Source organism: Solanum tuberosum, unplaced genomic scaffold, assembly GCF_000226075.1.
Source record: "Solanum tuberosum cultivar DM 1-3 516 R44 unplaced genomic scaffold, SolTub_3.0 scf00158, whole genome shotgun sequence".
In the NCBI taxonomy this organism is placed as follows: Eukaryota; Viridiplantae; Streptophyta; class Magnoliopsida; order Solanales; family Solanaceae; genus Solanum; species Solanum tuberosum.
In genome coordinates, this window is record NW_006239083.1 from 1,077,688 (window position 1) to 1,105,097 (window position 27,410).

The 27,410-nt window shown below is 34.5% G+C and overlaps 3 protein-coding genes across 12 annotated transcripts; 1 reads left to right on the forward strand and 2 right to left on the reverse strand.

Annotated features, from left to right (window-relative positions):
• The first annotated feature begins 189 nt into the window (after nt 1-189).
• On the forward strand, nt 190-6,558 carry LOC102586966 (protein WVD2-like 1). 7 transcript variants are annotated; one of them, XM_006353626.2, is made up of 8 exons: nt 1,293-1,538; nt 1,617-1,889; nt 2,017-2,084; nt 2,229-2,299; nt 2,411-2,513; nt 2,612-2,683; nt 2,787-2,897; nt 5,624-6,558. In XM_006353626.2, exons 4-8 carry the CDS (start codon nt 2,244-2,246, stop codon nt 6,101-6,103), a joined length of 822 nt encoding a protein of 273 aa, XP_006353688.1. In that variant the 5' UTR covers nt 1,293-1,538; nt 1,617-1,889; nt 2,017-2,084; nt 2,229-2,243; the 3' UTR covers nt 6,104-6,558. The 7 variants fall into 7 exon arrangements, with proteins under 7 accessions (XP_006353686.2, XP_006353687.2, XP_015166917.1 ...); XM_006353624.2 differs by lacking the exons at nt 2,612-2,683; nt 2,787-2,897; nt 5,624-6,558 and adding an exon at nt 190-515 and having other exon boundaries at nt 1,250-1,484; nt 2,411-2,502; XM_006353625.2 differs by lacking the exons at nt 2,612-2,683; nt 2,787-2,897; nt 5,624-6,558 and adding an exon at nt 195-515 and having other exon boundaries at nt 1,250-1,484; nt 2,020-2,084; nt 2,411-2,502.
• A 1,394-nt stretch (nt 6,559-7,952) lies between these two features.
• On the reverse strand, nt 7,953-20,134 carry LOC107061697 (uncharacterized). 4 transcript variants are annotated; one of them, XM_015311433.1, is made up of 20 exons: nt 19,760-20,134; nt 19,004-19,581; nt 18,199-18,313; nt 16,892-17,406; nt 16,519-16,633; nt 15,791-16,028; nt 15,552-15,673; nt 14,924-15,008; nt 14,041-14,554; nt 13,670-13,784; nt 12,944-13,180; nt 12,706-12,827; nt 12,217-12,271; nt 11,317-11,830; nt 10,950-11,063; nt 10,235-10,471; nt 9,996-10,117; nt 9,711-9,828; nt 9,390-9,473; nt 7,954-8,992 (listed from the first exon to the last, which is right to left on the reverse strand). In XM_015311433.1, the coding sequence occupies exons 2-6, from the start codon at nt 19,521-19,523 to the stop codon at nt 15,800-15,802; spliced, it is 1,494 nt and encodes a 497-aa protein (XP_015166919.1). In that variant the 5' UTR covers nt 19,524-19,581; nt 19,760-20,134; the 3' UTR covers nt 7,954-8,992; nt 9,390-9,473; nt 9,711-9,828; nt 9,996-10,117; nt 10,235-10,471; nt 10,950-11,063; nt 11,317-11,830; nt 12,217-12,271; nt 12,706-12,827; nt 12,944-13,180; nt 13,670-13,784; nt 14,041-14,554; nt 14,924-15,008; nt 15,552-15,673; nt 15,791-15,799. The 4 variants fall into 4 exon arrangements, with proteins under 4 accessions (XP_015166920.1, XP_015166921.1, XP_015166918.1 ...); XM_015311434.1 differs by lacking the exon at nt 9,711-9,828 and having other exon boundaries at nt 7,953-8,992; nt 19,004-19,573; XM_015311435.1 differs by lacking the exon at nt 9,711-9,828 and having other exon boundaries at nt 7,953-8,992; nt 11,317-11,795.
• Nucleotides 20,135-26,291: 6,157 nt separating this feature from the next.
• Nucleotides 26,292-26,941, reverse strand: LOC102596246 (uncharacterized; the record flags this gene model as incomplete). Its single annotated transcript, XM_015311400.1, has 4 exons — nt 26,292-26,357; nt 26,439-26,505; nt 26,636-26,723; nt 26,794-26,941. Coding segments are annotated over 4 exons (369 nt in total), but the record flags the coding sequence as incomplete, so codon positions are not given.
• Between the last annotated feature and the right edge of the window lie 469 nt (nt 26,942-27,410).

A 27,410-nucleotide genomic window follows, 5' to 3' on the forward strand; every position in this document is an offset into this window, starting at 1 on the left:
TATAAATTCCACAAAAAAGGTAAAATCAATTAATTAATTAAATCCAATATATAAAAAAAAGGAATAATCTTCAATTGTGAGCCACTGATATTACCAGGTAAGCATGATCATGGGGCTGGTACATGTCTGTTCCTCCCTATCCTTAAATTTAAGGTGATTTTTTTTCTTTTGAGACAGTGACCTGGTATAGATTTGAATACTTCTGTCACATACAACTACTAAAATAAATTGGAAAAAAAAAAAAAACCATCCCCAACACACACACATGAGCAAAACTGTCCCCCCCTTCTCTATTTTTGAGTTGAGAATTTTGTGAAATAGAGAAACCCCATCTTCAAAGTTCTCAACTTTTCACTTTCAAGTTCAAGAAAACACCATCTTTAAAGCATTTTCATAAATTGTTTCTAAGATTTCAAGATTCTTGTTTGTTTTGCAAGTGTTTGGCTTTCTGTGTCAAGATTCTTTCAGATCCCTTGTGGATTTCATGGGCTTGTGATCTTTTTATGGTTGTTTAGGTAAGTAAATTGCATTTAGTAGCTAGCAACTGCATTTGTTGTGGTTTGTGTTTATAAAATATTGGTACATTATGTATATCTTGTGGGTATTTAGCTTTGTGAAAATGGGTTTTGCTGTTTTGGGGTTTTGGATTTGCTGTGGTGAATCTTGGATTGAGAAAAAGATTGGATCTTTTTATTGCGGTTGGAGATCTAAGTAGAGTAAGTGTCGGTCTACTGATTTTGTCGTCTTCTGGTACTGTATTTGGATTTGGGTTTTTGAGTTCTTTGTTTGTGGTCATTTGCTGAGACTTTGCATAGATGAACTTGAATAGAGTGGAATGGATACCCAAGATCCACATCATAATTGGAATTGGATTGTAATTGATGGAAATGTTTGATTTTTAGGGTGATTTAACCTTGTTTCTCAGCTCAGTAGAAATGGTATTGACTTGATGCAAAGCCCGAGTTTTGATTTGTGTGTTGTTAGTTTGTTTGAAGAACAAAGTGATTGAAGTATTAGATGAGAGTCTGTAGTGTTCTAAAGTATGAATTTTTTGAAAGTTGAGCTTTTTGTGGTTGTAGCATTGCTTTGGTAATCCTCTATATACAATTTGTTTTCTGCTGGATTGGTTGTTTTTTAGTATGAGATTGCATTTCTTTAGACCCTACTATTGGGGTTTGATTATACTTTAAAAACACCTGTTTTAATCATGACTCATGAGGCATTTTCTGTTTGTGTGGTTGACATGTAGAATTGTGGTTGCAAATTTTGAAACATTATAGAGCATGATGGATGTTGTCAATAACATAGCTGTTTCTGGAAATGGGTTGGGCTTTGGAAATGGAGTCCACCAACTTCCAGAAGTTGTTGCTGGCATATCCAATGGGATGCCTCATGCAAGTCCCAGTAATGAAGAACTAGAGAGGAGTTTCCAGAGCACTGTCGTATTGACTGATAGTGAAACAGTTGGATCTTCTGTCCAAGAGGTCAGTAATGAAACTACAATTACTGTAGAAAGCAATGCTGGTGTCAGTTCCGAGGTAAGGGAGTTTATCCAGTTTTTACTTTCTAAGGACATTTTGAACACCACATTTAGGTAATTGCTTATTTACTTGCAGGAACATGAAGCAAAAGAATCTGATGATGCAACGAACAGTAAAGAGCAAAAGACTCCACCTAGGGCAAGGAATGCTAAGAATTCAGGCCCCAAAAATGGCGTAGCCAAGAAAAGCAAAGATGGAAAAGAGGCATCAAATGGTACCCTTGCCTCCAAACCGCGTCCTAAGCAGCCATCTTCCCTTGATGCAAAGGGTAAATCATTCAGTGACAAGAAAACTGTTGAGTATTATTCAAAACCTGCATTGGCTCATCTAAATGTTGATCGTGCTAAGGTAAATGTCTTGGGTCTAATTTATGACCTGCAGTCCAGAGTAACAGCAATCTGAATTTCAATATTGCAGCTTCATATGCATCTGTTTATTGTCATCAATATCATATTCCTTTTCTGCTGTCTTCTAGCAGCAACCTGGTCATGCTGAAGTAGCAGCATCAGCTTCTCCGAGTGCTGCTCAGTCTGAAGGCCTTAAGTATGTCCGATTTCTCTTGTAGTTTCTTACCTATTACTTGGAGGAGTCCTATGATAATTGTACTGAGAATGCTTTCAAAACGTGCCAAACAATCAATGATAACTTTTCCCCAGTGGTTTGTGAACTATAATTTCGTTACTGCAGGGAAAAACAAAACTGATGCCTTTGAAGAAAGTGCTCCCTAATAAAGCTGATGGAAGTGCAGAATCATCTTCGTATCCTAAATGTGTCAAATCTTTTTTTTTCCCTTCACTCCTTAGATTTGGAATTCTTATTTTTATTAGCATAATAAAAGTCTTTCAGTTTATCCTTAAATCACTTCCTAGCAGTCCTACTGCTGCATCAGATGCCAAAACTCGCAAAGTAGGTACTCTTCCAACCTACAATATCAGTTTCAAGTGTGATGAAAGAGCTGAGAAAAGGAAAGAGGTTAGCCCTCTGCTTGCATCACTGAAGCTTATAATATATGCTTGATAGTCTTGCACCGTGAAGTCAATCTAAGAACATTTGTCTTGTTATTTGGACAGTTTTACTCCAAGCTTGAAGAAAAAACCCAGGCAAAGGAAGTTGAGAAAAGTAATATGCAAGCCAAGACTAAGGTGTTGTGACACTTCTGCTTCTGGATCTCTTGGTGTAGAAAATTTCTTGTTGTAGGGTTATCTTGTAGCATTCCCATTTTATTTTCTTTCATTTCTCTAACAGGAAACACAGGAAGCTGAGATCAAAATGTTAAGGAAGAGCTTAAAATTTAAAGCAACACCCATGCCAAGCTTTTATCAGGAACCTGCACCTCCAAAGATGGAGTTGAAGAAGGTAATTTTTTGCTGTGTTGTATGTTATAATGCCGAGAAATACAATCTTGTATGGTATGAAATGCCTTTTGCTGTTCTTAGACATAGTATATTGAATATTTAGTGGTTCTTTGGCTCAAAATGATTTTGTTACCAGAATTGATAAATATCATTTGCTTTATCCTGATTTTTTAAAAATATATTTGGTGTCAGGTAATGTAATGTGGAGCACTGTTTATTTTTTGTTTTTGTTTTTTGAAGCTCTAGTAAAATATAGTAAACGAGTTAGGTTCAAGTTCATCCTTTTGCTGATCTTTTGAATGCTTTCAACTTGACACTGAAACTGCATGTTCTGTCTAAATATGATGAACTATGAAGAAAGGAATTGCAGTACTACTGAGCTCTGAAAAGATACCCTTAGCTAACAATTGTTAAACTGGATATAGCTTGGTAGAGTTGGGAGGTTCAGTGTCTTGACTTTAAACCACTATTGGCGATCGCCCTTGATATATTTATGTGAAATTGCAGTACTACTGAGCTCCTAAAAAAGTCATAGATCAATAGTTAAACTGGATATAGCTTTGTAGAGTTGGGTGTTCATTTTCTTGAATTTTTTTACCACAAATGGAGCATTGCAATTGATACATTTATGTGAAGATTGACTTTATTGTTAGCTAGTGGAATTTCATCATCATTTCTTGTGATATTTTAAGTGCTTAGCATGATCGGGAAAAAGAAGTGCATAATAAACTTGTCTCTTGGTGAAGTTCCAGTATTATATGTGAAGCTCTACTTTTTGATGCATAATTGATGTGGCTGATCTTTGAGGAAAAAATCAACAAGAATAAAATCTGATGATACAGTACCTGAATTGATAGAATAGGTGTGTAAGATGTGATTTTGGTGCTTAAGTAGCAATAGAAAAGGATATGAGTCCGGTGTAGAAATACATGATACTGGAAATCAGGTCAACCTTTTACTTTTTTCCTGGATAAGTATCAGACAAGGTCAACTTCATTACCTGTTCACTTTAAAAGGGACACTATATGCAAGTTAAATTGTGGAAAAGTTAGTCTTGGAATCAATCCTCTCTCGTTAGTGTGCCATCTCAACATTGTGAAATTGTTATGGCTCTTATTTGTTAGTGAAATTGTTGGATGGTTGGACCTGATAGATCTTTAGCACTGAAGGGCTGACCTTTTGCTGACACAGATGGGACCGTTGTTTTAAGTGCTAGTTTGCAGACAGTTGGGACAAAGGCTACTAAGGTCTGGTTTTGTAAGAGGGACGATGTTCATATTTTAAGTGCTACTTTGCTGACTTAGCTGGGCCAAAGGCAGCTAATATGATGTGCATGGGATCATGTATACACTTAATAGGCGATGCATGAAAGACTGGGTGTAAAGTTGTAAATTCTAGCGGTAGTGTCTACAGGTACACGATTGCACCTACACACACACTCAATGATGCTTAGGATCCATGAATCTCGGGCATATCTCTCCTTTCTTTTCTTACATCGTGATACCCTTCATGGATGATACCTTCACAAACACTCGTTGTACCAAGCATGATATCAAACTCTCTAATTCTTTTGTCAGTGTACGACTTTTACCCATTTGATCTGTTTTTAGTCCTTTCCTAATGAACTGAACCTTTTTCAAGGATTCATGTACTCAATTTGGTCCCAAGAGCCTCCTCTCCCTTGGCCCAAACCAGCAGTGAGAGATTTACAATGCATCCTGTACAGAGCCTCATAAGGTGCTATCTTAATACTGGATTAGTGACTCTTATTGTAAGCAAACTCAGTGAGATGCAAAGTGGTTAAGCATGATAGAAATGTGAAGAGTACACATGTGGTTCTTGACAGTTCATCATAGGCTAGATATATTCCTGATTCAGTAAATCTAAGACTAGGTAAAATTTCTCTTAGCTTTGGATCATTATTTATTATTTCTTGAAAGCACTCTCTTTTGTGCTATAAACACTACATGCCGTCCTTAATCACCATAACAATCATAAATTATAGTTCCTCCATCTACTCTACTTAAGATCAGGAAATGTTAATGGGTCAAGCAGGCAAGTTATGGTCAAAGCTAGCTTTTATAAGTAGGTGGTATGAGATGATTTAGGAGCTCCCTTCAGGCACTTCACTATTCAGTTGGCAAAGAAATGGAGTTGGGAAACTAGATAGTATGCGGAAATACTTCTATCTTGTGTCAATCTCTCCAAAGTGTTGAGCAAAAATTATCTGTTCTGAAGGGAAATTCTGGTATATATGTCTACATCTGCCCCTATTTATCATGTGCATGTATATTTTGTATCTATACATATCTAAAATGAAGGGGAGTCTTGGCGTAACTAGTAAAGTTTCTGCCACATGATCAAGAGGTCACGGGTTCGAGCTGTGGAAACAACCTCTTGTAGAAATGCAGGATAAGGCTGTGTAGGTCTGGACCCCCACATAACGGGAGCTTAGTGTGCCAGGCTGCCCTATACATTTGTAAAATATATCTATCTTAACCTGAATTTGATGCCTTACCTTTGCTGGTCATGCTAGGATGCTGGTATGTCATGCTCTTGTGCGTTTTATCTAAAGAAATTTTCTAATATTTGCTTTCTTACTTGCTAGTTTTGTTTATGTACAGCTGAAGCCCCTCCTAAAGTAGTTTATTCTTCCTGTTTATTTTGAAATTTACAAGTTATCCCGGTGTTTAATTAACACCTTCTGTCACTATCTTATGATGCTAGATTCCACCAACCAGAGCTAAATCCCCCAAACTTGGGAGGAGAAAGAGCTCGCCCACCAAAGAAAGAATCAATGAGAGTGTCATGCGCCCAGGTAGGTTAAGCTTGGACGAAAATGCATCCCAAAGTAACCCTGTCAAAGGGCATTCTCCTCTCATTGTTAAGAAGCCTCAAAGGAAGTCACTTCCTAAGCTGCCATCTGAGAAAACCAACTTATCCAATGAAACAAGAAAGCTTTCCATTCGCAAGTCTAGCTCATCCAAGGAATCAACTGAAGCTGCATCTCTGCTGAATGCTTTACCCAAGGAAACAAGTGAAGTTTCTTCTCAATCAAATAACCAACACAAGCAAGCTACTGAATTTGACGCAGATGGTCAAGAGTGTGAGATTGTATCAGTTGTTGAACCGAGCCAGACTGAGACTGGTGTTAAAGCTCGAATAGAGACTAATCTGGTGCAGGAACACGTCACAATCGAGCATTAGAAGCAACCACTGAAGTCGAATATATACTCATGGAGCAATCTTCATTCGCTCTTTGCCTGAAGTATTGCAAAGGTATGAATAAGATGAGAAATGAATGCACTTGATATTGTACTGGTCAAACATCACCATTTTGTCTATAGTCAGCGCAGCACGGTTGAATTTGTAGTGGTCTATCTTCTTTCAAGATTGCTGAGTGTGGTCATCAGAAATATGCAGACTGCTTGCCTCTGTTATCTAAATGTTGAGTAGCCAGAAATCCTTAAGAATTTTTGTCTTTTCTACTAGTTGAGTACTTTGCAGTTGCAGAAAACTGGGGACAATACTGGCTGCTGAAACTGTTCTGTTGAACCAAATGGTTGTTGCTTGTTTATTAAGGTGTATTTATAAATTACATATACATTACATGATGCTCTAGCTTTGTTCAGGTATTATGAATCTTTTCCTCCCTCGAGTCAGTGTAGTGTAGTCACCTTATCCTCTGAGTTTCGAATCGTGCCCCTCTGGACCTTTGCGATTTCTCTGTTATAAAAAGTAAAAAGACCATGTACTTTATTGGAGCTGTTTTCTAGTATGAACTTTTGTGTTATGGTCCATTGCAAGTCCCATATTGATACTGCAAAGTGTTGATGTGGGGTTTATATAGCCTCGGGGTCGGTCTCTCCCACCTCAATAGTGTTTTTTTGGGGTGTGGTTCTCCTTGGGTTGAAACTATGATGTCAGAGCTAGCCACCACCCTAGGTGATTTCTTTCAACTCGACTGTGCTCGTAGGATGTAGCAAGTTCCCACAGGCTATCTAGGTGTGCACAAGTTGAATCGAACACCGTTCTTAATAAAAAGACAATTATTCCTTTCAATAGGAACCACAATTATGGCTTTTTCCTCCTATAGAATTGGTAGGTTTTCCAAATAGATTGATTGACATATTAAAATGATTGGACCAAATTGAATAGCTAATAGCAAATTGCTTTTTGTTGGAAATATTTTAGTAGCCTATAAGAACAGTCATAATATTAGAGAAATGTTTTTGGTACGGAGAAAAATATTCTATGGAAAATAAGTTTCTTAAAAATACTAATAGATGATTTGGAATTGAATAAGTTGAGATTAGTGTTGAAATTGTTTTCCTATTGGTGTGATATTATTGATATGACAATAAATAAGTGATTTTACTATTCAATTAAGCTAGTGATCATTTAAGAAATTTATCCTATAAAAAATGAACAATTTAAGGTGAATCTTTAATTTAATATATAGACCTAAATAGAGCGCAACCAATCCAAATGATTTATATAGTTGATTAATTAGTTATCCTCGCATTCCTTTTTAATTGAAAATATAATTTTTCGATACCAATTTAATGATATGATAGCTGTAAAAAATAAATAAATAAATTTGTTCAGAACTTAACTCACTCTAAATAAAACCCAATCCTTGTATAAGTTGAAATCACCTATACAAATTTTCATTATTTTAATTAAGCTAAATGTATTGATAAACTTTACCATGAATTGACAAAATTTACGTTGATGGTCTAATTTATTGTAAATCACCTCTCTTCATAGCACTTGTGGTGCTTTGATCCGACTTTCACTGTCACATACAAGGCAAGCTAAAAAGTTATCATTCTTAGATAGTACTATTACTTGTATTAAGAGATTTATAATAACCAATTAAGTTTTCTTCTTTATCTAGTAAATAAAAATGATTTTTTAGTCGCAAAGATTAGACATTGCTAGATATTATAATTAGAAATTTTGAAATTAAATTCACTGGATATTACTATTATAAAAAGACAAATACATAAGACTCGGACATGAACAAATCATCACAAGCTTAACACTGACGTTATACGAAGAAGCCCATTCAGCTCTAGATGAATTAATTTGTGACATAGTCTATGTATTACATCAATGGTAGCATTGCCTACTCAAGGACATTTTTAATCCAACAAGCTTAAGGTTCAGGCAATATTGACCCATAATTTTGAGAGACTCATTCTCAATATATGAACAATCATTCGTTGACAGAGTTGAGATTGAGACAATTCTTTGCTATACCTAACAAGGACTTATTAGTAATTCTTGGGCATTGGAAAAGATCAAGCTTCTCTAATAGATGACAACCATGAGCAATCTCAGACAAGCCTTCATCACCAACAAATGACACATTCGATAAGGAAAGTTCTTTGAGAGTAGGGCAACCTTGAGCGATAGCCTTGAGACCAACATCAGTCACACCACGATAAAGGTTATTTCCCTGAATGGATAACTTTGCTAAACCTCCACAGTTTGCAGTTCCAACAGCAATAGCAGCAAGTGTTACATCTATGGCTTTCCTACCAACAAAGGACATGTTAAGATATCCATTAAATTTTGCAATCTCATCCTTGCGAATGTTGCTTAAAAGTGTAAGCCATCACTTGGGAACACAAGCACTAGCACTTCTCTTTTGACCACTGGAAAGACGTTTGAAAATCTCAAAAAGGCATTCATCAGGAAGAATTTTGAGCTCTAGGCTTGGTAAAAATCCCTCGAGTCACGGTTGCCATGGATTTGGTTGACACAACTTTTGAGGAGACCGTATTTATCAGCGGAGATCCATATTTCTTGATGCTTAATGACAGACCAAGTGCTTCTTCAACAGGTAGATATCTCATTTTCCAGGTCTGTACCACCTTTTCCCAGTTAATACGATGTCCATCAGGAAACTTACTATGTTTCTTTGGTTGCACAGTACTCTGACAAATCTTTTCACAAGGATGTAACTTGGATCCCTCATAATGCACATTTTCTAGTCCACTTGATGAAGACATTATCCCTTTGTCAATATCACATTCTTCACAACACCAATCCATTGGTGCATCAACATAATATCCCAGCATGCAATATCTGAAAAGAAGAGAAAAAAGCAGAATTTTTTTAAAACAAGAAGAGGATTATGTATGCATAAAAGATACAAGCAGTATTTATGAGAATTAAATCCCACAACATGCAAAAAAAAATTCAAAAAAGAAAGCAAAACTGATAATCTAACTAGCAATTTCCTTCAAGTGGAACAACCCCTTGTGTAAAAGGATCAACTTCTCTCTTAGAAATGGCAAGTAAACTAAATAAAAGAGGGTTTGGGATTGGGCCAATGTTTGAGGTTTACAAAGAACATATAGATTTGACACAAGGTGATGAAGCTTGATAGAGAGTCATGGCTTTCAGATTTTCTAACTGATTGTCTACCTTTTCATGCTAAGAAAAGACAGAGAGAGAAAAAGAAGGAGGGAGAGATAATTACCGATGCACGTCAACATTGTTACACTGATAACATGTAGAATTGCTTTTTCAAAACCTGTATCACCGCAAATTTCACAATTTTTTTCTGCAAGTACACATAGAAAACATAAGAAATTTAGAAGTTGACAGACCCTTAATTGGAATTAAGATTACCATATGAACAAAATGATATGTGGAGACAAAATGTCATCAAATACGGAAAGCTAAATTATAACCAGCAAAATCAAGTTCTCGTCTTCTTTCATAATATATAACAGAAACATATCCACCAGCGCATTCCAAATATTCTATTTAAGTTTGTTATTTTACTTAAATGTTATACCATTAGACACACTCTAGCTGCCGTTAACATCTTCTTTTGGATAATCCGTTATAGAGCAAAAACCTTGATGCACAAATGAAACCAAACTAGTATCCCCACTTTCAAAAGGCATAATAATCTGCATACACAGGTAAATGTACAACCTAAAAAATCATTGAAAATGTGCACAAATGAAACCAAACAAGTATCCCCACTTTCCAAAGGCATAATAATCTGCATACACAGGTAAATGTACAACCTAAAAAATCATTGAAAATGAGAAAAACATAGAAATTATAGACGTACTTTGAAAATCACTGCACAGGGCTGTGGATGCAAGTATAAAGAGCTCAACGTCATTTATAATCATTCTCATCACCAATTCTTTGCTACGCATGAACTTCACTAGAGCAATATATCTCTCAGACCTACATATAATGGGAAATGAGAATCAATTTCTAGTAAAAACGTTCCTTTGCAAGGGGGGACTTCTACTTTGCAATCCCTTGCCCCTTTACGGATAGATATATAAGGCAGAAGCTGACCTTTTTTTCTCACTTGCAAAAAAATACAGTCCTATATCTTCTTTACTCGGAATATGGTTGTTAAATATACTTTCCCAAATATCCCCACGGGGAACAAGTTCAAATTTAAGAGTATCAGGCACAAGACCTGAGAACTCATACACCTTACGTCTAACTCTAGAAGAAGGATGAGCCTGGATACAACTATTGAGCATCCCAGGTAAAATTTCCAAAGCACCTAAGATGTCAAAACTTCCCCTGAAATGTAAAAAAAGAAAGAGAGATTAGATCATTTATCATCTAACTAAGCGGTACACATTCAGATTATCATTATGCCATATATTCTTCAGTGCCCTACTCATTATTTTAGCAATACTAATGGCGTTCCAATCAAATTGCATGTACCCCAACTAATTCATTGGGCAACTTGTCCATCTCACAAGTACATATTGACACAATAAAGCTAGATCAGATGGGCGCACAATGTGTTGTAGCTGGGATTCAAAACTAGAATGTCCAAGTTGTTAGTCTTATGCCTTAACCACTAGGCCATATCCTTATGGACCAACATTATGTTGTTGAAAAAATGTATTATATATGTTTTCATATTTATCAATAAGGAAATTACAAAGAGTAGTTAATCAGTCAGCTGACTACTAGCAAAGATGGGCCATCCAGAAACAGACATGAGCTAAATTTGAATTAGTAATAATTGTACACGATTAAGGGTACTTACTTCCGGGAAGGAACTAGAGAAGGATCACAAGGGTAAGTCGTAGATGAATTCATTATTCGACTCTTATTCAAATCATCAGGATCGTATGCTCAAGACTGGTAGAACCACCCAAACCTAAAAAATAGACTACATCAATTTGATGGAAGTACAGAAGTAAAGAATTTTTTCTATGAAAGCTTTATAGATGTTGATGGTGTAACGGAAATTATTTTGAAAGATAATAACAACTCTAGATATGTCAACATCATTTTTTTTAAAAACTATTCAGAGTATATGCTAGAAAATGAAATTTCTGAAGAATAAAAGTATAAGAAGAGGACAAATCAAATCAAGTAATTAATACAAAATATTGTGGTGAACACTTAACCTTTAGATAATTGAACATTTTTTTGCTATGTTCAATGTTTTTGGCAATTCGAAGATTTTGAGGTTTAGTATATCCTGTTGATGCTAAAGGAAGCTGCACTTTGCTCTTCTCACAAAAAGAGTTTGAAATTTGAGCTCTAGGCTTGCCAAAAATCCCTCGAGTCATGGTTGCTATGGATTTGGTTGACACAACTCTTGAGGATACCGTATTTATCAGCGTAGATCCATATTTCTTGATGCTTGATGAAAGACCAAGTGCTTCTTCAACAGGTAGATATCTCATTTTCCCGGTATGTACCTTCTTTTCCCCATTAATACGATATGCACGAGGAAACTTACTATGTTTCTTTGGCTGCACAGTACTCTGACAAATCTTTTCAAATGCATGTAACTTGGATCCCTCATAATGCACATTTTCTAGTCCACTTGATGTAGACATTATCCCTTTGCTAATATCAGATTCTTCACAACACCAATCCACTGGTGCATCAACACAACAACCCAACATGTAATATCTTAAAGGAAGAGAAAAAAAACAGAATATTTAAAACAAGAAGAGGACTATGTATGCATAAAAGATATAGGCAGTATTTATGAGAATTAAATGCCACAACATGAAAAAAAAATCAAAAAGGAAAGCAAAACTGATAATCTAACTAGCAATTTCCTTCGAGAGAAGCAACCCCTTCTGTAAAAAGATCAACATCTCTCTTAGAAATGTCAAGTAAACTTAAAAAAAAAAGGGTTTGGGATTGGGCCAATGTTTGAGATTTACAAAGAACATATAGATATGACACAAAGTGATGAAGCTTGAAAGAGAGACATGACTTTCAGATTTTCTAACTAATTTTCCACCTTTTCATGCTACAAAAAGAGAAAGAGAGAGAGAGAGAAAACTTACTGATGCACGTAATTGCTTTTTCAAAACTTGTGTCACCGCAAATTTCACATTTTTTCTGCAAGTTCACATAGAAATCACAAGAAATTTAGAAGTTGACAAACACTTGATTGGAATTAAGATTACCATATGAACATAATGATATGTGGAGACAAAATGTTATCAGATACAGAAAGCTAAATCATAATCAGTAAAATCAAGTTCTCTTTTTCTCTCATAATATCTAGCAGAAGCATATCCACCAGTTCATTCCAAGTATTCTATTTAAGTTTGTTATTTTTTACTTAAATGTTATCCCATTAGACACACCCTAGTTGTTGTTAACATCTTCTTTTGGACAATCTGTTATAGAGCAAAAACCTTGATGAACAAATGAAACCAAACAAGTATCCTCACTTTAAAAAGTCATAATCTTCTGCATACACAAGTAAATGTATTATTACCTAAAAATTCATTGAAAATGAGGAAAAAATATAGAAATTATAGACGTACTTTGAGAATCAGTGCACATGGTTGTGGATGTAAGTATAAGGAGCTCAACATCATTAATAAGCGTTCTCATCACCAAATCCTTGCTACGCATGAACTCCACTAGAGCAATATATCTCTCAGACCTACATATAATGGGAAATGAGAATCAGTTTCTAGTAAAAACCTTCCTGGGCAAGGGGGACTTCTACTTCGCAACCCATTGCCCATTTACGGATAGATATATAAGGTAGAAGCTGACCTTTCTTTCTCACTTGCTAAAAAATACAGTCCTATATCTTCTTTACTCGGAATATGATTGTTAAATAGACTTTCCCAAGTATCCCCACGGGGAACAAGTTCAAATTTAAGAGTATCAGGCAAATGACCTGAGAACTCATACACCTTACATCTAACTCTAGAAGGAGGATGAGCCAGGATACAACTATTGAGCATCCTAGGTACAAATTCCAAAGCACCTAAGATGTCAGAACTTCCCCTGAAATGCAAAGAAGAAGAGAGATTAGATCAATTATCATCTGACTAAGCAGTACACATTCAGATTATCATTATATCATATATTCTTCAGTGCCCTACTCATTATTTTAGCGATACTAATGGCGTCCCAACCAACTTGCATGTACCCCAACTAATTCATTGGGCAACTAGTCCATCCCACAAACACATATTGACACGCTAATGGTTCCCAGTAAGTCTAAATCAGATGGGCGCACAATGTGTTGTAGCTGGGATTCAAACCTAGAATGTCCAAGTTGTTAGTCCTAAGCCTTAACCACTATGCCATCTCATCATGGACGAACATTATGTTGTTGAAAAAGTGTATTATATATGTTTTCGTATTTATCAATAAGGAAATTACAAAGAGTAGTTAATCAGTCAGCTGATTACTAGCAAAGATGGGCCATCCAAAAACAGACATGAGCTAAATTTGAATTAGTACTAACTGTACACAATGAAGGGTACTTACTTTCGGGAAGGAACTAGAGAAGGATCACAAGGGTGTGTCATAGATGAATTCATTATTCGACTCTTATTCAAATCATCAGGACTCGTATGCTCAAGACTGGTAGAACCACCCGGACCTAAAAAAATAGGCTATATCAATTTGATGGAAGTACATAAGTAAAGAAATTTTTCTATGAGAGCTTTATAGATGTTGATGGTGTAACGGAAATTATTTTGAAAGATAATAACAACTCTAGATATATCAACATCATTAAAAGAATTTTTTTTATTTAGAGTATATGCTAGAAAATGAAATTTCTGAAGTATAAAGGTATAAGAAGAGGACAAATCAAATCAAGTAATTAATACAAAATATTGTGGTGAACACTTAACCTTAGATAATTGAACATTTTTTTTGCTATGTTCAGTATTTTTGGCAATTCAAAGATTTTGAGGTTTAGTATATCCTGTTGATGCTAAAGGCAGCTGCACTTTGCTTTTCTCACGAAAAGAGTTTGAAATTTGAGCTGTAGGCTTGCCAAAAATCCCTCGAGTCATGGTTGCTATGGATTTGGTTGACACAACTCTTGAGGAGATCGTATTTATCAGCGTAGATCCATATTTCTTGATGCTTGATGAAAGACCAAGTGCTTCTTCAACTGATAGATATCTCATTTTCCCGGTCTGTACCTCCTTTTCCCCGTTAATACGATGTGCACGAGGAAATTTACTATGTTTCTTTGGTTGCACAGTACTCTGACAAATCTTTTCAAATGCATGTAACTTGGATCCCTCATAATGCATATTTCCTAGTCCATTTGATGAAGACATTATCCCTTTCCTAATATCACATTCTTCACAACACCAATCCACTGGTGCATCAACACAACAGCCCAGCATGCAATATCTTAAAGGAAGAGAAAAACACATAATATTTAAAACAAGAAGAGGACTATGTATGCATAAAAGATATAGGCAGTATTTATGAGAATTAAATGCCACAACATGAAAAAAAAATCAAAAAGGAAAGCAAAACTGATAATCTAACTAGCAATTTCCTTCAACAGGAGCAACCCTTTGTGTAAAAGATCAACATCTCTCTTAGAAATGTCAAGTAAACTAAAAAAAGGGGTTTGGGATTGGGCCAATGTTTGAGATTTACAAAGAACATATAGATATGACACAAGGTGATGAAGCTTGAAAGAGAGACATGACTTTTGGATTTTCTAACTGATTGTCCACCTTTTCATGCTACGAAAAGAGAGAGAGAACTTACGGATGTACGTCAACATTGTCACACTGATAACATGTAGTAATTTCTTTGTCAAAACCTGTGTCACCGCAAATTTTACATTTTTTTTCTGCAAGTTCACATAGAAAACACAAGAAATTTAGAAGTTGACAGATACTTGATTGGAATTAAGATTACCATATGAACAGAATGATATGTGGAGGCAAAATGTTATCAGATACAGAAAGCTAAATCATAATCAGCAAAATCAAGTTCTCCTTTTCCCTCAAAATATATTACATGGGAATTTTCCTGGAGATTAATATGAAAATTTGCAGGAAAATAAGGTTCCTGCGGATTTTCATACCAATCCCTAGGAAAATTCCCACGTAATTCACATTTTTCCTGCCGTGAGCATATCCACCAGTGCATTCCAAGTATTCTATTTAAGTTTGTTGTTTTTTACTTAAATGTTATATCATTAGACACACTCTAGCTGTTGTTACCATCTTGTTTTGGACAATCTGTTATAGAGCAAAAAACTTGATGAACAAATGAAACCAAACAAGTAACCCACTTTAAAAAGGCATAATCTTCTGCATATACAGGTAAATATATTATTACCTAAAAATTCATCAAAAATGAGAAAAGAACATAGAAATTATAGATGTACTTTGAGAATCAGTGCACATGGCTATGGATGCAAGTATATGGAGCTCAACATCATTTATAAGCGTTCTCATCACCAAATCCTTGCTACGCATGAACTCCACTAGAGCAATATATCTCTCAGACCTACATATAATGGGAACTGAGAATCAATTTCTAGTAAAAATGTTCATGGGCAAGGGGGTACTTCTACTTTGCAACCCATTGCCCCTTTACGGATAGATATATAAGGCAGAAGCTGACCTTTCTTTCTCACTTGCAAAAAAAATATAGTCCTATATCTTCTTTACTCGGAATATGATTGTTAAATAGACTTTCCCAAATATCCCCACAGGGAACAAGTTCAAATTTAAGAGTATCAGGAAAAAGACCTGAGAACTCATACACCTTACGTCTAGCTCTAGAAGGAGGATGAGCCTTGATACAACTATTGAGCATCCTAGGTAAAAATTCCAAAGCACCTAAGATGTCAGAACTTCCCCTGAAATGCAAAGAGGAAGAGAGATTAGATCAATTATCATCTGACTAAGCAGTACACATTCAGATTATCATTATGTCATATATTCTTCAGTGCCCTACTCATTATTTTAGCAATACTAATGGTGTCCCAACCAACTTGCATGTACCCCAACTAATTCATTGGGCAACTAGTCCATCCCACAAACACATATTGACACGTTAATGCTTCCCAGTAAGGCTAGATCAGATGGGCGCACCATGTGTTGTAGCTGGGATTCAGACCTAGAATGTCGAAGTTGTTAGTCTTATGCCTTAACCACATGGCCATCTCCTCGTGGACCAACATTATGTTGTTGACAAAATGTATTATATATGTTTCCGTACTTATCAATAAGAAAATTACAAAGATTAGGTTAATTAGTCAGCTGACTACTAGCAAAGATGGGCCATCTAGAAACATACATGAGCTGAATTTGAATTAGTAATAATTGTATACTATGAAGGATACTTACTTCTGGGAAGGAACTAGAACATAATCACAAGGGTGTGTCATAGATGAATTCGTCATTCGACTCTTATTCATAACATCAGGACTCCTATGCTCCAGACTAGTAGAACCATTCGGACCTAAAAAAGAGGCTACATTAATTGGATGGAAGTACATAAGTAAATAATTTTTGCTATGAAAGCTTTATAGATATTGATGGTGTAACGGAAATTATTTTGAAAGATAATATCAACTCTAGATATATCAACATCATTTTATTTTTAAAAACTATTTAGAGTATATGCTAGAAAATGAAATTTCTGAAGAATAATTAAGGTATAAGAAGAGGATAAATCAAATCAAGTAATTAATACAAAATATATTGGTGAACACTTAACCTTTAGATAATTGTACTGTTTTTTTGCTCTGTTTAGTGTTTTCGGCAATTTGAAGATTTTGAGGTTTCGTATATCCTGTTGATCCTAAAGGCAGCTGCATTTTTCTCTTCTCACGAAAAGAGTTTGAAATTTGAGCTCTAGGCTTGCTAAAAATCCCTCTCGTCATAGTTGCCATGGATTTGGTTGACACAACTCTTGAGGAGACCGTATCTATCAGCGGAGATCCATATTTCTTGATGCTTGATGACAAATCAAGTGCTTCTTCAACAGGTAGATATCTCAATTTCCCGGTCCGTACCTCTTTTTCCCAGTTAAAACGATGTCCACCAGGAAACTTACTATGTTTCTTTGGTTGCATAATACTCTGACAAATCTTTTCAGAGGCATGTAACTTGGATCCCTCATAATGCACAATTTCTAGTCCGCTTGATGAAGACATTATCCCTTTGCCAATATCACATTCTTCACAACACCAATTCACTGGTACATCAACATAATAGCCCAGCATGCAATATCTAAAAGGAAGAGAAAAAGCTGAATATTTTTAAAACAAGAAGAGGACTATGTATGCATAAAAGATACAACAGTATTTATGAGAATTAAATGCCACAACATGCAATAAATATTCAAAAAGGAAAGCAAAACTGATAATCTAACTAGCAATTTCTTTCTAGAGGAACAACCCCTTGTGTAAAAAGATCAATGTCTCTTAGAATTTTCAAGTAAACTAAAAAAATAAGGAGGAGGATGAGCCCAAATACAACTATTGAGCATCCCAGGTACAAATTTTAAAGCACCTAATATGTTAAAACTCCCCCTGAAATGCAAAGAGGAAGAGAGATTAGATCAATTATCATCTGACTAAGCAGTACACACTCAGATTATCATTATGTCATATATATTTTGAGTGGCTACTCATTATTTTAGCAATACTAATGGTGTCCCTACCAACTTGCATGTACCCCAAATAATTCATTGGACAACTTATCCATCCCACAAGCACATATTGACAAGGTAATGCTGCCCAGTAAGGCTAGATTAGATGGACACACCATGTGTTTTAGCTGGTATTCAAACCTAGAATGTCCAAGTTGTTAGTCATATGCCTTAACCACTAGGCCATCTCCTCATGGACCAACATTACATTGTTGAAAAAATGTATTATATATGTTTCCGTACTTATCAATAGGGAAATTCCAAAGAGTAGGTTAATCAGACAGTTGAATACTAGCAATGATGGGCCATCAAAAAATAGGCATGTGTTGAATTCAAATTAGTAATAATTGTACACGATGAAGGGTACTTACTTCCGGGAAGGAACAAGAGTAGGATCACAAGTGTGTGTCCTAGATGAATTCATCATTCGACTCTCATTCACCGCATCAGGACTCCTATGCTCCAGACATGTAGAACCACCCGGACCTAAAAAATAGGCTACATCAATTGGATGGAAGTACAGAAGTAAATAAATTTTGCTATGAAAGCTTTACACATATTGATGGTGTAACGGAAATCATTTCGAAATATAATATCAACATCATTTTTAAAAAAAATTATACGAGTTTTAGTATTTTGGAGCTTTTGAACCTTGAACTGTCAATTTTTATTAGAAGTTTAGGAAGATGACCTCAGAATCCAATTCTGACGTTTCCATCATGTCCTGAAGGGTCATTTTAGGCTAGTGGCAAAGTTGACACAAGTCCCGAGGCTTTCAGTGTGAGTCAATGTGATTAAGCGTTTTAACTTTCAAGTTAAGGCCTAAGTTTGACTTTAGTCAATATTTTGAGTAAACAAGCTCGAATGAGAATTCTTTCAGCGCAGTTAGTCCTAAAATGTTTAGTTTGGTCTAGAACAAACCTTTGTTTAGGTTTCGAGGCATCCAGACTAATTCTGAGGCTCCCCGTGGATTATGTCTTACAGTAGAAATTGGGTGTGTAATGGACTAAATCAATCACAGAAGAAGAAAGAAAAGAAAAAAAGGCAAAGCATCTTCACTACACAATCAAGAACCAATTTTAGTGCAAAATGTAGAACCCCAAAAGTTTAAAAGGGAAATAAAAAATAAGATAAAGGCACAAGCTTTATGCGAAAACATGAAAGAATCAAGAATACCTCTATTTCTTGGGCATTGGAAAAGATCAAGTTTCTCTAACAAATGACATCCATGGACAATATCAAATAAACTTTCATCACCAAAAGAAGACACATTCCACAAGGAAAGTTCTCTGAGAGTAGGGAAACCTCGAGAAATATCCTTGAAACCAACATCAGTCACACCACGACAAACGTTGTTTCCCCGAATAGATATCTTTGCTAAACCTCCATGTTTTGAAGTTCTAATGGCAATAGCAGCAAGTCTGGCAATTGTGACTTTCCTACCAACAAGGGACCTGGCAAGATATCTCTTAGATTCTGTGATCTCATCCTTGTGAACACTGCTTAAAAGTGTGAGCCATCGCTTAGAAACACAAGCATAAGCACTTGTCTCACTGCCACTGGGTAGACGCTTGAATACCTCAAAGAGGAATTTATCAATAAAGATTTTAGTGGAAGAATGATTCCTCTGCTCAAAATTTCCAAAAGCGGTAGTGACACAAATCCTCTTCCCATTTTCCCCACATGATAAAAGCATAGATGATTTATTTCTACTTGGATATGAAGCTTGGAAAAAGCTTCGTGTTTCTGAAAAACTAGAAGATTAAAAACATCAGACAAAGACCATCCTACATCAACTATCCTTTGAATTGATATTCTGCCTCAACAGATAGTCACAAAATATGCTCTTAATGGACTAAATCAATCATAGAAGAAGAAAGAGAAAAAAAAGCACAAGCTTTAAGCGAAAAGATGAAAGAATCAAGAAGATACCTCTATATTTCAAGACTCTACACGTGGGTATGGTTGAAAACTATTGGGAATTTAATATTTGAATCTTTCAAGCTCAAAAAACTCCTTATTGAGACCAAAAATAGACAATCAACCAAAAGAAAGATTACCAATTACATAAACACCTTCATCTTCTTCTTTTTTTTAAAAAAAATGATGAGATGAACACTACATGACATCCTACCTCAATATCCTAAAAACGCATTTTACCTCTTCCTTTTACTTGTTCTTCCATCACTAATTATTTTCATCTAGATAAATAATATTCATCTCATTTGAGCACAACACTTCACCCTTTTTAATCACACAATATTAGTGATTGTTATAAGAATAGAAACATTAATGGCGGAAGAACAAGTGGAGGGGAGGCTAAAATGGGTTGGGACATTGAGATGACATGCCACGTAATATTTGTTTCTTCAAAATGTCTGCTATTATATTGGATCAAGTGTTCACCTTTTACATTTATATTTGAATTATTCAAGTAATGGTAGTGTAATTTTAAATTAATAGCATAATGAAGAATAAAATTGATTTTTTCTCGAAGTAAAGAATAAATTTTGACCATTTTTACATTTATAAGTATAACTATTAACCATCAAAGCTTTTTAAGTAAATTAAAAAGGTAGTACTACTATATATAAGAAAGGATATCCAAAAAAATTTAAGCAATTCCGCTATGCAAGGTGTGCTTAGGGATAGTTTTATTAATAAAGAGAAAAGGATCTCAAAGAAAAAAGTAAAAGCAAGGGGGGATAGGCCTTACCTTACTAATCTTAATGAGGTAACGAACGTCTACTAATTAACAAGCATGAAGAAAAATAAAAGCTAGAGAAAAGTAGATATTCTATGATCATCATAGAGTTTATAATACATTTTGTGATGATACTACAAATGAGGATACTTAAGTAATGCAAAAATATAAAATCCAAGAATATGAGTTATCAACCTCAAACTTCATTTTGTATATGTAAGAATCAAAAGAGATGGATTGCCCGTGTAAAGTAACCTGAAGTATTTCCCTCTTGTCTTCCTCGTCAAATATGTCCAACAAAACTTGATAATTCATCACTTTTTTTTGGATTTATTGGATCTTGTTGTTGTTGAAACGATCATATGATTTTGCTTTTTCAGTCGCATTTGTAGGTGCCTTGGAATAAATTCCCCAGTCACCTTACCATCCCAACTATGTTGTCTTTCATGTGTCTTCTTTTTGCTTTTGTTGCTTCCACTAATTTGTTGCCTAGGCGAGATATCCCTATCCTTAGATACCTTATCAAATAATATGTCTAGCATATCATCCTCATCATCCTCGTCAAACATTTCACTGCCCAAGTCACCATCATAAGTTGTAGTTGGACTAATTAAGTCTTGAAACTACAACTTATGGCTCATGGATTTTTTTCAATACCTTGGTGGTAATGGTCAAGATCTTAGGTGGAGTTATCAATTTTCACTGTCATAAATGGATTTGCCTTACTTGAAGGTACAAATATGGTTATTTGAGGACTTAACTTACTCCTTGCAGGTGAAGAAATATGTTCTTCTTCCTCAACTAAATTTGTCTATCTAGAATCACTTGTTTCCTTCACCTAACTCTTGTCATTTCTTTTGGAGATTGATTGTTGTCCACATATTTTCTCTCCAAGCGTCTCCAATGATGGGAATTAGGAACATCGTGATTTGAGGTGTTGATGTTGCCAGGTCTCATTTCATGGTTGTTTCCAGGGGCGGAGCCATGTAGGCTCCAGGGTGTCCAATTCGTCGAAAAATTATACTATATATACATGTAAAGTTTTGACTTTATATTTGTATATATAGAATTTGGACACCCTTTAATAACAAAGTAATGTGTAGTGGAGCTGGCTATAGCCGTCGCAAACCTACTCTCTGCCCCAGTTTGATTCCCTATAGGAGTGTTTCATTTTTCTGTAATTATTTTACCTTCTTGAATTTGGTAATTAAATAAATATGCGTAACTTTAACAGAAATGTTCAGTAGCTTGGTGGTTAATAGTGTTATTATTGGCTTCAAGGACCCAAGTTCGAATCTTACCTCCACTAACTATTTTTTTTCCAGTTAAAATTGAATTATTTCCTTAAATTTAGTACTTTTTCCCTGTGGAATAAGATTTCCTTAAATTTAATACTTTTTCCTTGTGGATTTTTTTCAAATAAAATTGAATTATTTCCTTAAATTTTAATACTTTTTCCTTGTGGAATAAGATTTTCTTAAATTTTAATATTTTTTTCTTGTGGAATAAGGTTTTCTTTCTCAGAAATGAAGTGTATTCAAAATTTGCGAAATCGAATGGATGATGAGTTTTTAGACGATTGTATATTGCCTTATGCAGAAAAGAAAGTATTTCGTACTATTTCTAATGAGTCTATTATAAAAACGTTTCAGGATATGAAACCTCGTCGAGTACCATTGTAATAATATATTTAAATTATGTTTTCAATAGTAGTTTCTTTTGTCTTTATGTTAGTTTTGAATTATACACTTGTAATTCTATTAAAAATATTATTATATTTAATTAAATATTGCTTAACTTGATTATTTATTTTGGTAATTTAAATCGTCATTTTAAAAAAAAATATTATTCAAAGTTTGGACACCCTTAATGAAATTTCTGGCTATGCCATTGGTTGTTGCCAGGTCTTTGCTCAACATTTTTTGTCTATCAATGGAAGGAACTACTGAAACTTTGAGTTGAAAATACATTGAAAAAATAAAAAGAGAAGGGTTAGTTGCCGGCGGCACAATTGCTTCATTTTTTTTTTGCGAGTCATTTTTGTTCTCCTTTTCAGTTTCATTTTTCTCTTAGCTATTTCCTTATTTTTCTAAACCAGCGGCACTATTCTATATTTTTATCTCTTCAATTGAGTTGCGTTTCTAGATTACATACATTGTATGTCCCTTTTTTTCCTTCAAAAAGACGGTGTTAGTTCCATTTAACAACTAAGATTTGAAGCAGCGCAAATCGACACAAGCTGATTCTCATTTTGTTTGAAATTTTACATTGATACCCAAATCATAATAGTTATGTGTAGTATTAAAGGGAATACTCCAATTTGCTAGCAGAGTTAAACGGATCACCAACTGTGTTCAAGTCAATGAGGCCTGCCTCCATTTACTATTCCTTTTATGTAATTACTTGTTCATGATCCACTCTAATGAGATTTAATGGTCACGTATGTTGCGGTGAGTAGAAGTTTTCCTGTTACTATAATCAGGTTAGTTTAACATTAGTTCCTAAGACACTATACTAGTATGTGGGCTACGGGTGGTTGTTGCCAGGTCTTTGCTCAACATTTTTTGTCTATCAATGGAAGGAACTACTGAAACTTTGAGTTGAAAATACATTGAAAAAATAAAAAGAGAAGGGTTAGTTGCCGGCGGCACAATTGCTTCATTTTTTTTTTGCGAGTCATTTTTGTTCTCCTTTTCAGTTTCATTTTTCTCTTAGCTAGTTCTTTATTTCTCTAAATCAATGGCACTATTCTATATTTTTATCTCTTCAATTGAGTTGCGTTTCTAGATTACATACATTGTATGTCCCTTTTTTTCCTTCAAAAAGACGGTGTTAGTTCCATTTAACAACTAAGATTTGAAGCAGCGCAAATCGACACAAGCTGATTCTCATTTTGTTTGAAATTTTACATTGATACCCAAATCATAATAGTTATGTGTAGTATTAAAGGGAATACTCCAATTTGCTAGCAGAGTTAAACGGATCACCAACTGTGTTCAAGTCAATGAGGCCTGCCTCCATTTACTATTCCTTTTATGTAATTACTTGTTCATGATCCACTCTAATGAGATTTAATGGTCACGTATGTTGCGGTGAGTAGAAGTTTTCCTGTTACTATAATCAGGTTAGTTTAACATTAGTTCCTAAGACACTATACTAGTATGTGGGCTACGGGTTTTGCCAGGCCAACCCTCTTTTCTTAAAAGTATATTTTTTATAATTTTTTAAATTAAATTATAATTTAAAAATATTATCATAAATATCAACAAAACAATATTACATGGTGTTAGTGTTACTACTTGTTAATCAAATACACAAATAAAATTATCTTTATAATATTTATTAAGTTTGATCAAGTAAAAGCATAAATAGCTAAATAGAAATATTAATCGAATTGTTTTCCAATTATCATAATAAAACACAAAAACTATGACAATATTTCATAGGATATGGCCTATATAGTGATTCCCTAGAAATTTTAGGGAATTTTTATTTTATGTAGTACATATTTTATAAACATAATTTGTATTTAAATTGTAATATTTCAAACTTTAAACAAATTTTGAGTTTAGACTCTTGTTATTTTTAATAATCTATTTTATTTTTATTTTTTAATTAATTTTTATTTGGCCCACGGGCCGGCCCTATCCATATTTCTCAAGCCCTTCAAATCGACAAGCTTATTCAGGCCGGGTTAAAAAGCCCTTTTCTTAAATGGGCTCTAAATATCGTAGCTCAACCCTATCAAATCATGGATTAGACCAGGCCAACCCAACGGACCTAGCCCATATTGACGGCTCTACACTATACCTTGCATTCAAAACTTTCAAATCAAGCTCCAATGCAATTTCAGCACTTAGGCACTATATTCTTTTTGTGTCATAACCAAGGTTTAACAAATCTCATTCAAAAAGATTTGTTTTTTTCTGAAAACTCCTAAATGATGCAATAGTTAATTTCGTGTTGGTATATCGATGCTATAGAGTGTAGTCTAAAACATCTATTCGAGCACCAATTTTTAAAGCAAAAGGGAGGTGAGTTTTACCTACAAGCAGTATATATAGAGCATTCTTTAACTGGTTTTAATTTTTATTATCTTACAAATAACAAGTTTCATCCTTGTAGAATCCTTTCTTGCAAATTTTCTTCCCAGTGGAACCAAATAATGAAACTTATTATTAATTACTAGCTTCTTTCTTTGACGTCTAAGGCTAAGCTTATTGTAGTTCAACTTCTTTGTAAATGCTAAATGATGTAGCCTTAAGCAGCCAAAAAGGGGAATGGAAGTACTACGCATGAAACTTCAGGTGATTGTCTTGTCTCGATCTCAAGATTCATATTCATAAGTTGCACAAAAATATCTAATATGGGATGAAACCTCTTACATAGGGATCACATTCCGAGGTGCTTGAGCAAGAGATACTGAAACTCAGAAATGACCTACTGATCGTAATTATTATTACTATTTGTTTGTTTTTGTTAAGAGTAGAAGATTGATCATAACTTTTGTGGATCAATATTATTTAGTGTGATCAAGATGAAGATTAGTGAATATGTTGCCTGTTGGTGGAGATTTCTGTAAAATTTCTGAATGTAAGTTCCCTCCCCACGATGTCCTGGCAGTTCACAACTATATTTGTACTTGGGTAAAGACTGTTCAGAGTGGAGTTCAAGTGCAAGAACAAAAGCCCTAAAAAAAAGGTTGATACAATTTAGGAACTTCTTGATCGATTCAAAGCTAGAGCTCACTAAGATTATTGATCATTATAAAAGCTTTTACTTAATGTTCGTACTTTTATTTTTTGTCTAATGTAATTTTTTTGTATAAAAATGTTAATTATGGTACTTGGTTTCTCGAACATATTTCCTAGAAAGATCAAACACAATAAAATTATATCATAAATTAAATTGTTGGGCCCGTGCTTAGCACGGGCAAGAACCATCTAGTCTATATATATACTATGTAGAAGCATGAAAGGTAGGACGACCACAGCTTAATTTTATTGTACATTGTGCAACAAAAGTTGGACAGATTTCTAATTTTGATAGTTAAATCAAAAGTGAGGGTAATTTTGTCTTTTGACTATGGTCTTTCGGCTTCTCGATTATTCTTTCTTCTCTCCATTGGCCTTCCACCACTCCCAAATCCCAATTTCTCTAGCACAATTCTTTTCTACTCTCAACTTCAAAATTCACCACAAGACTATCAAAGAATTGAGTTGAATATTTGAAGAAAAGGACGGCCACTTCCAATTCTTTTCATATTTCCAAATATGATAAATCTTACTCTTCTTTTAAGAAAGCTAATAATAGCATAAGTATACTACCAGAGTTGATAAACGGTTTTTATATCTATGGGTATGTAAATAACTCTAAATACTTAATTTTGGATCTTGACCTTATGATATTTTAAATCTTTACTAGCAGCTTATTTAATACTAAATAATATACATATAAACACACACACTAGAGATATTTGAGTTCATTTTCTTTTTACTTAAAGTGATGAAGAAAAAAAGTAACCATCAAATTTTAAAGATAAAAATTAAAGACCACCGCGCAATAAAGATATTTCTGTGAATAACCCCTTTAAAATGCGCTAGTTTTAATGTGAAAAAAAAGGACAAGAAGTCAAAGTTTAATCTGAATTGGGAAATAAAATTGAAGTTTCATTTGTTGGTATCCCTATATGATTTTTTTTTATGTCTTGACTTGTGTAGAAGTTCCATAACACAATTTGCAGTTGGTGAGAATAATGAGTTATGTGGTTGCTTTATCATAAAGCCCCTCCTGCTCCCACACATCAACAAGAAAGTCTACCATTTCCTAGTAAAAAATTCACAACAGTTAGCAACTAGCTACAAACAAAATGGAAAGAAAACTACCTTACATAATTTGATAACTTACCGGTAAAGGAATTGGTTGAGGAAAAAGCTTATTGGTCTCTAGGAACATTTCATAGCTTGTATATAAACTGCAATTATGATGATAGAACAAACTTATTAAAATGTATGTACTATAGTTTAGTGCGCGATAGTTGAAAGAAGCAACACAAATTTCATAGTTCATTCATGCTTACACTAGCAAAAATGTGAGAAACTTACCTTAATTTGGGTTCTCCAACTGAAGCATTCTTCTGCGGTGTTTTATTTCCACACCATTGTTGCCTCGTTTGATTCCAGAGAAGTAGACCTGTTCCAGGCAATGTTAAATTCAATCATAACATAAAAGAAAATAAAAAGAGTGAAAAGTATGTACTTACCATGATTAACAAATTCTGAATTGCTTCCCTCCATCTCACATGCACTAGTACGAGCGCTCCAAAAGTCGTCACTTAAACTAGTTTTCCTCAATAGTTTGCTTCGAACTTTCAGTCCTTCAGAAGGATTATCCACTGAAACAACATAGGGAAAATTTATATATATCAATTAAAAAAATTCTGATGATTTATGAAGTTTTGATGATAGACACATCTTGATATGCAATCCGATTTCAAAAGGAGTTCAAAAAGAAGAGTCAAAGAAGGAAAACTTTAAAGCAAGAAAGCAGAGCTAAAGAAGGGAACAAATAAAAGAGGAAGTTGTGTACTAACAGGATTTGTAATAAAAGGTCAAAATAAATCCTTTTCGTACACAACTTTATTTCGTTTCCTTGTACACACCGGACACCAATCTTCCAACTCTATAAAAAGATGTCAAAGCAGACGGGACAAATTGTCTTTTGCAGAATCGAGAAACAAGAGGAAGAAAGAGTGAGAAAATACGCAAAAGCCTACTATATTGAGAGTTCTTAGGAATAGAATTCAAGAAGTTCTATAGTTAGAATTTCTTGTGTGAGAAAAGTGTTTTTGATTCATAGTTAGAATCATTGTCATAGATC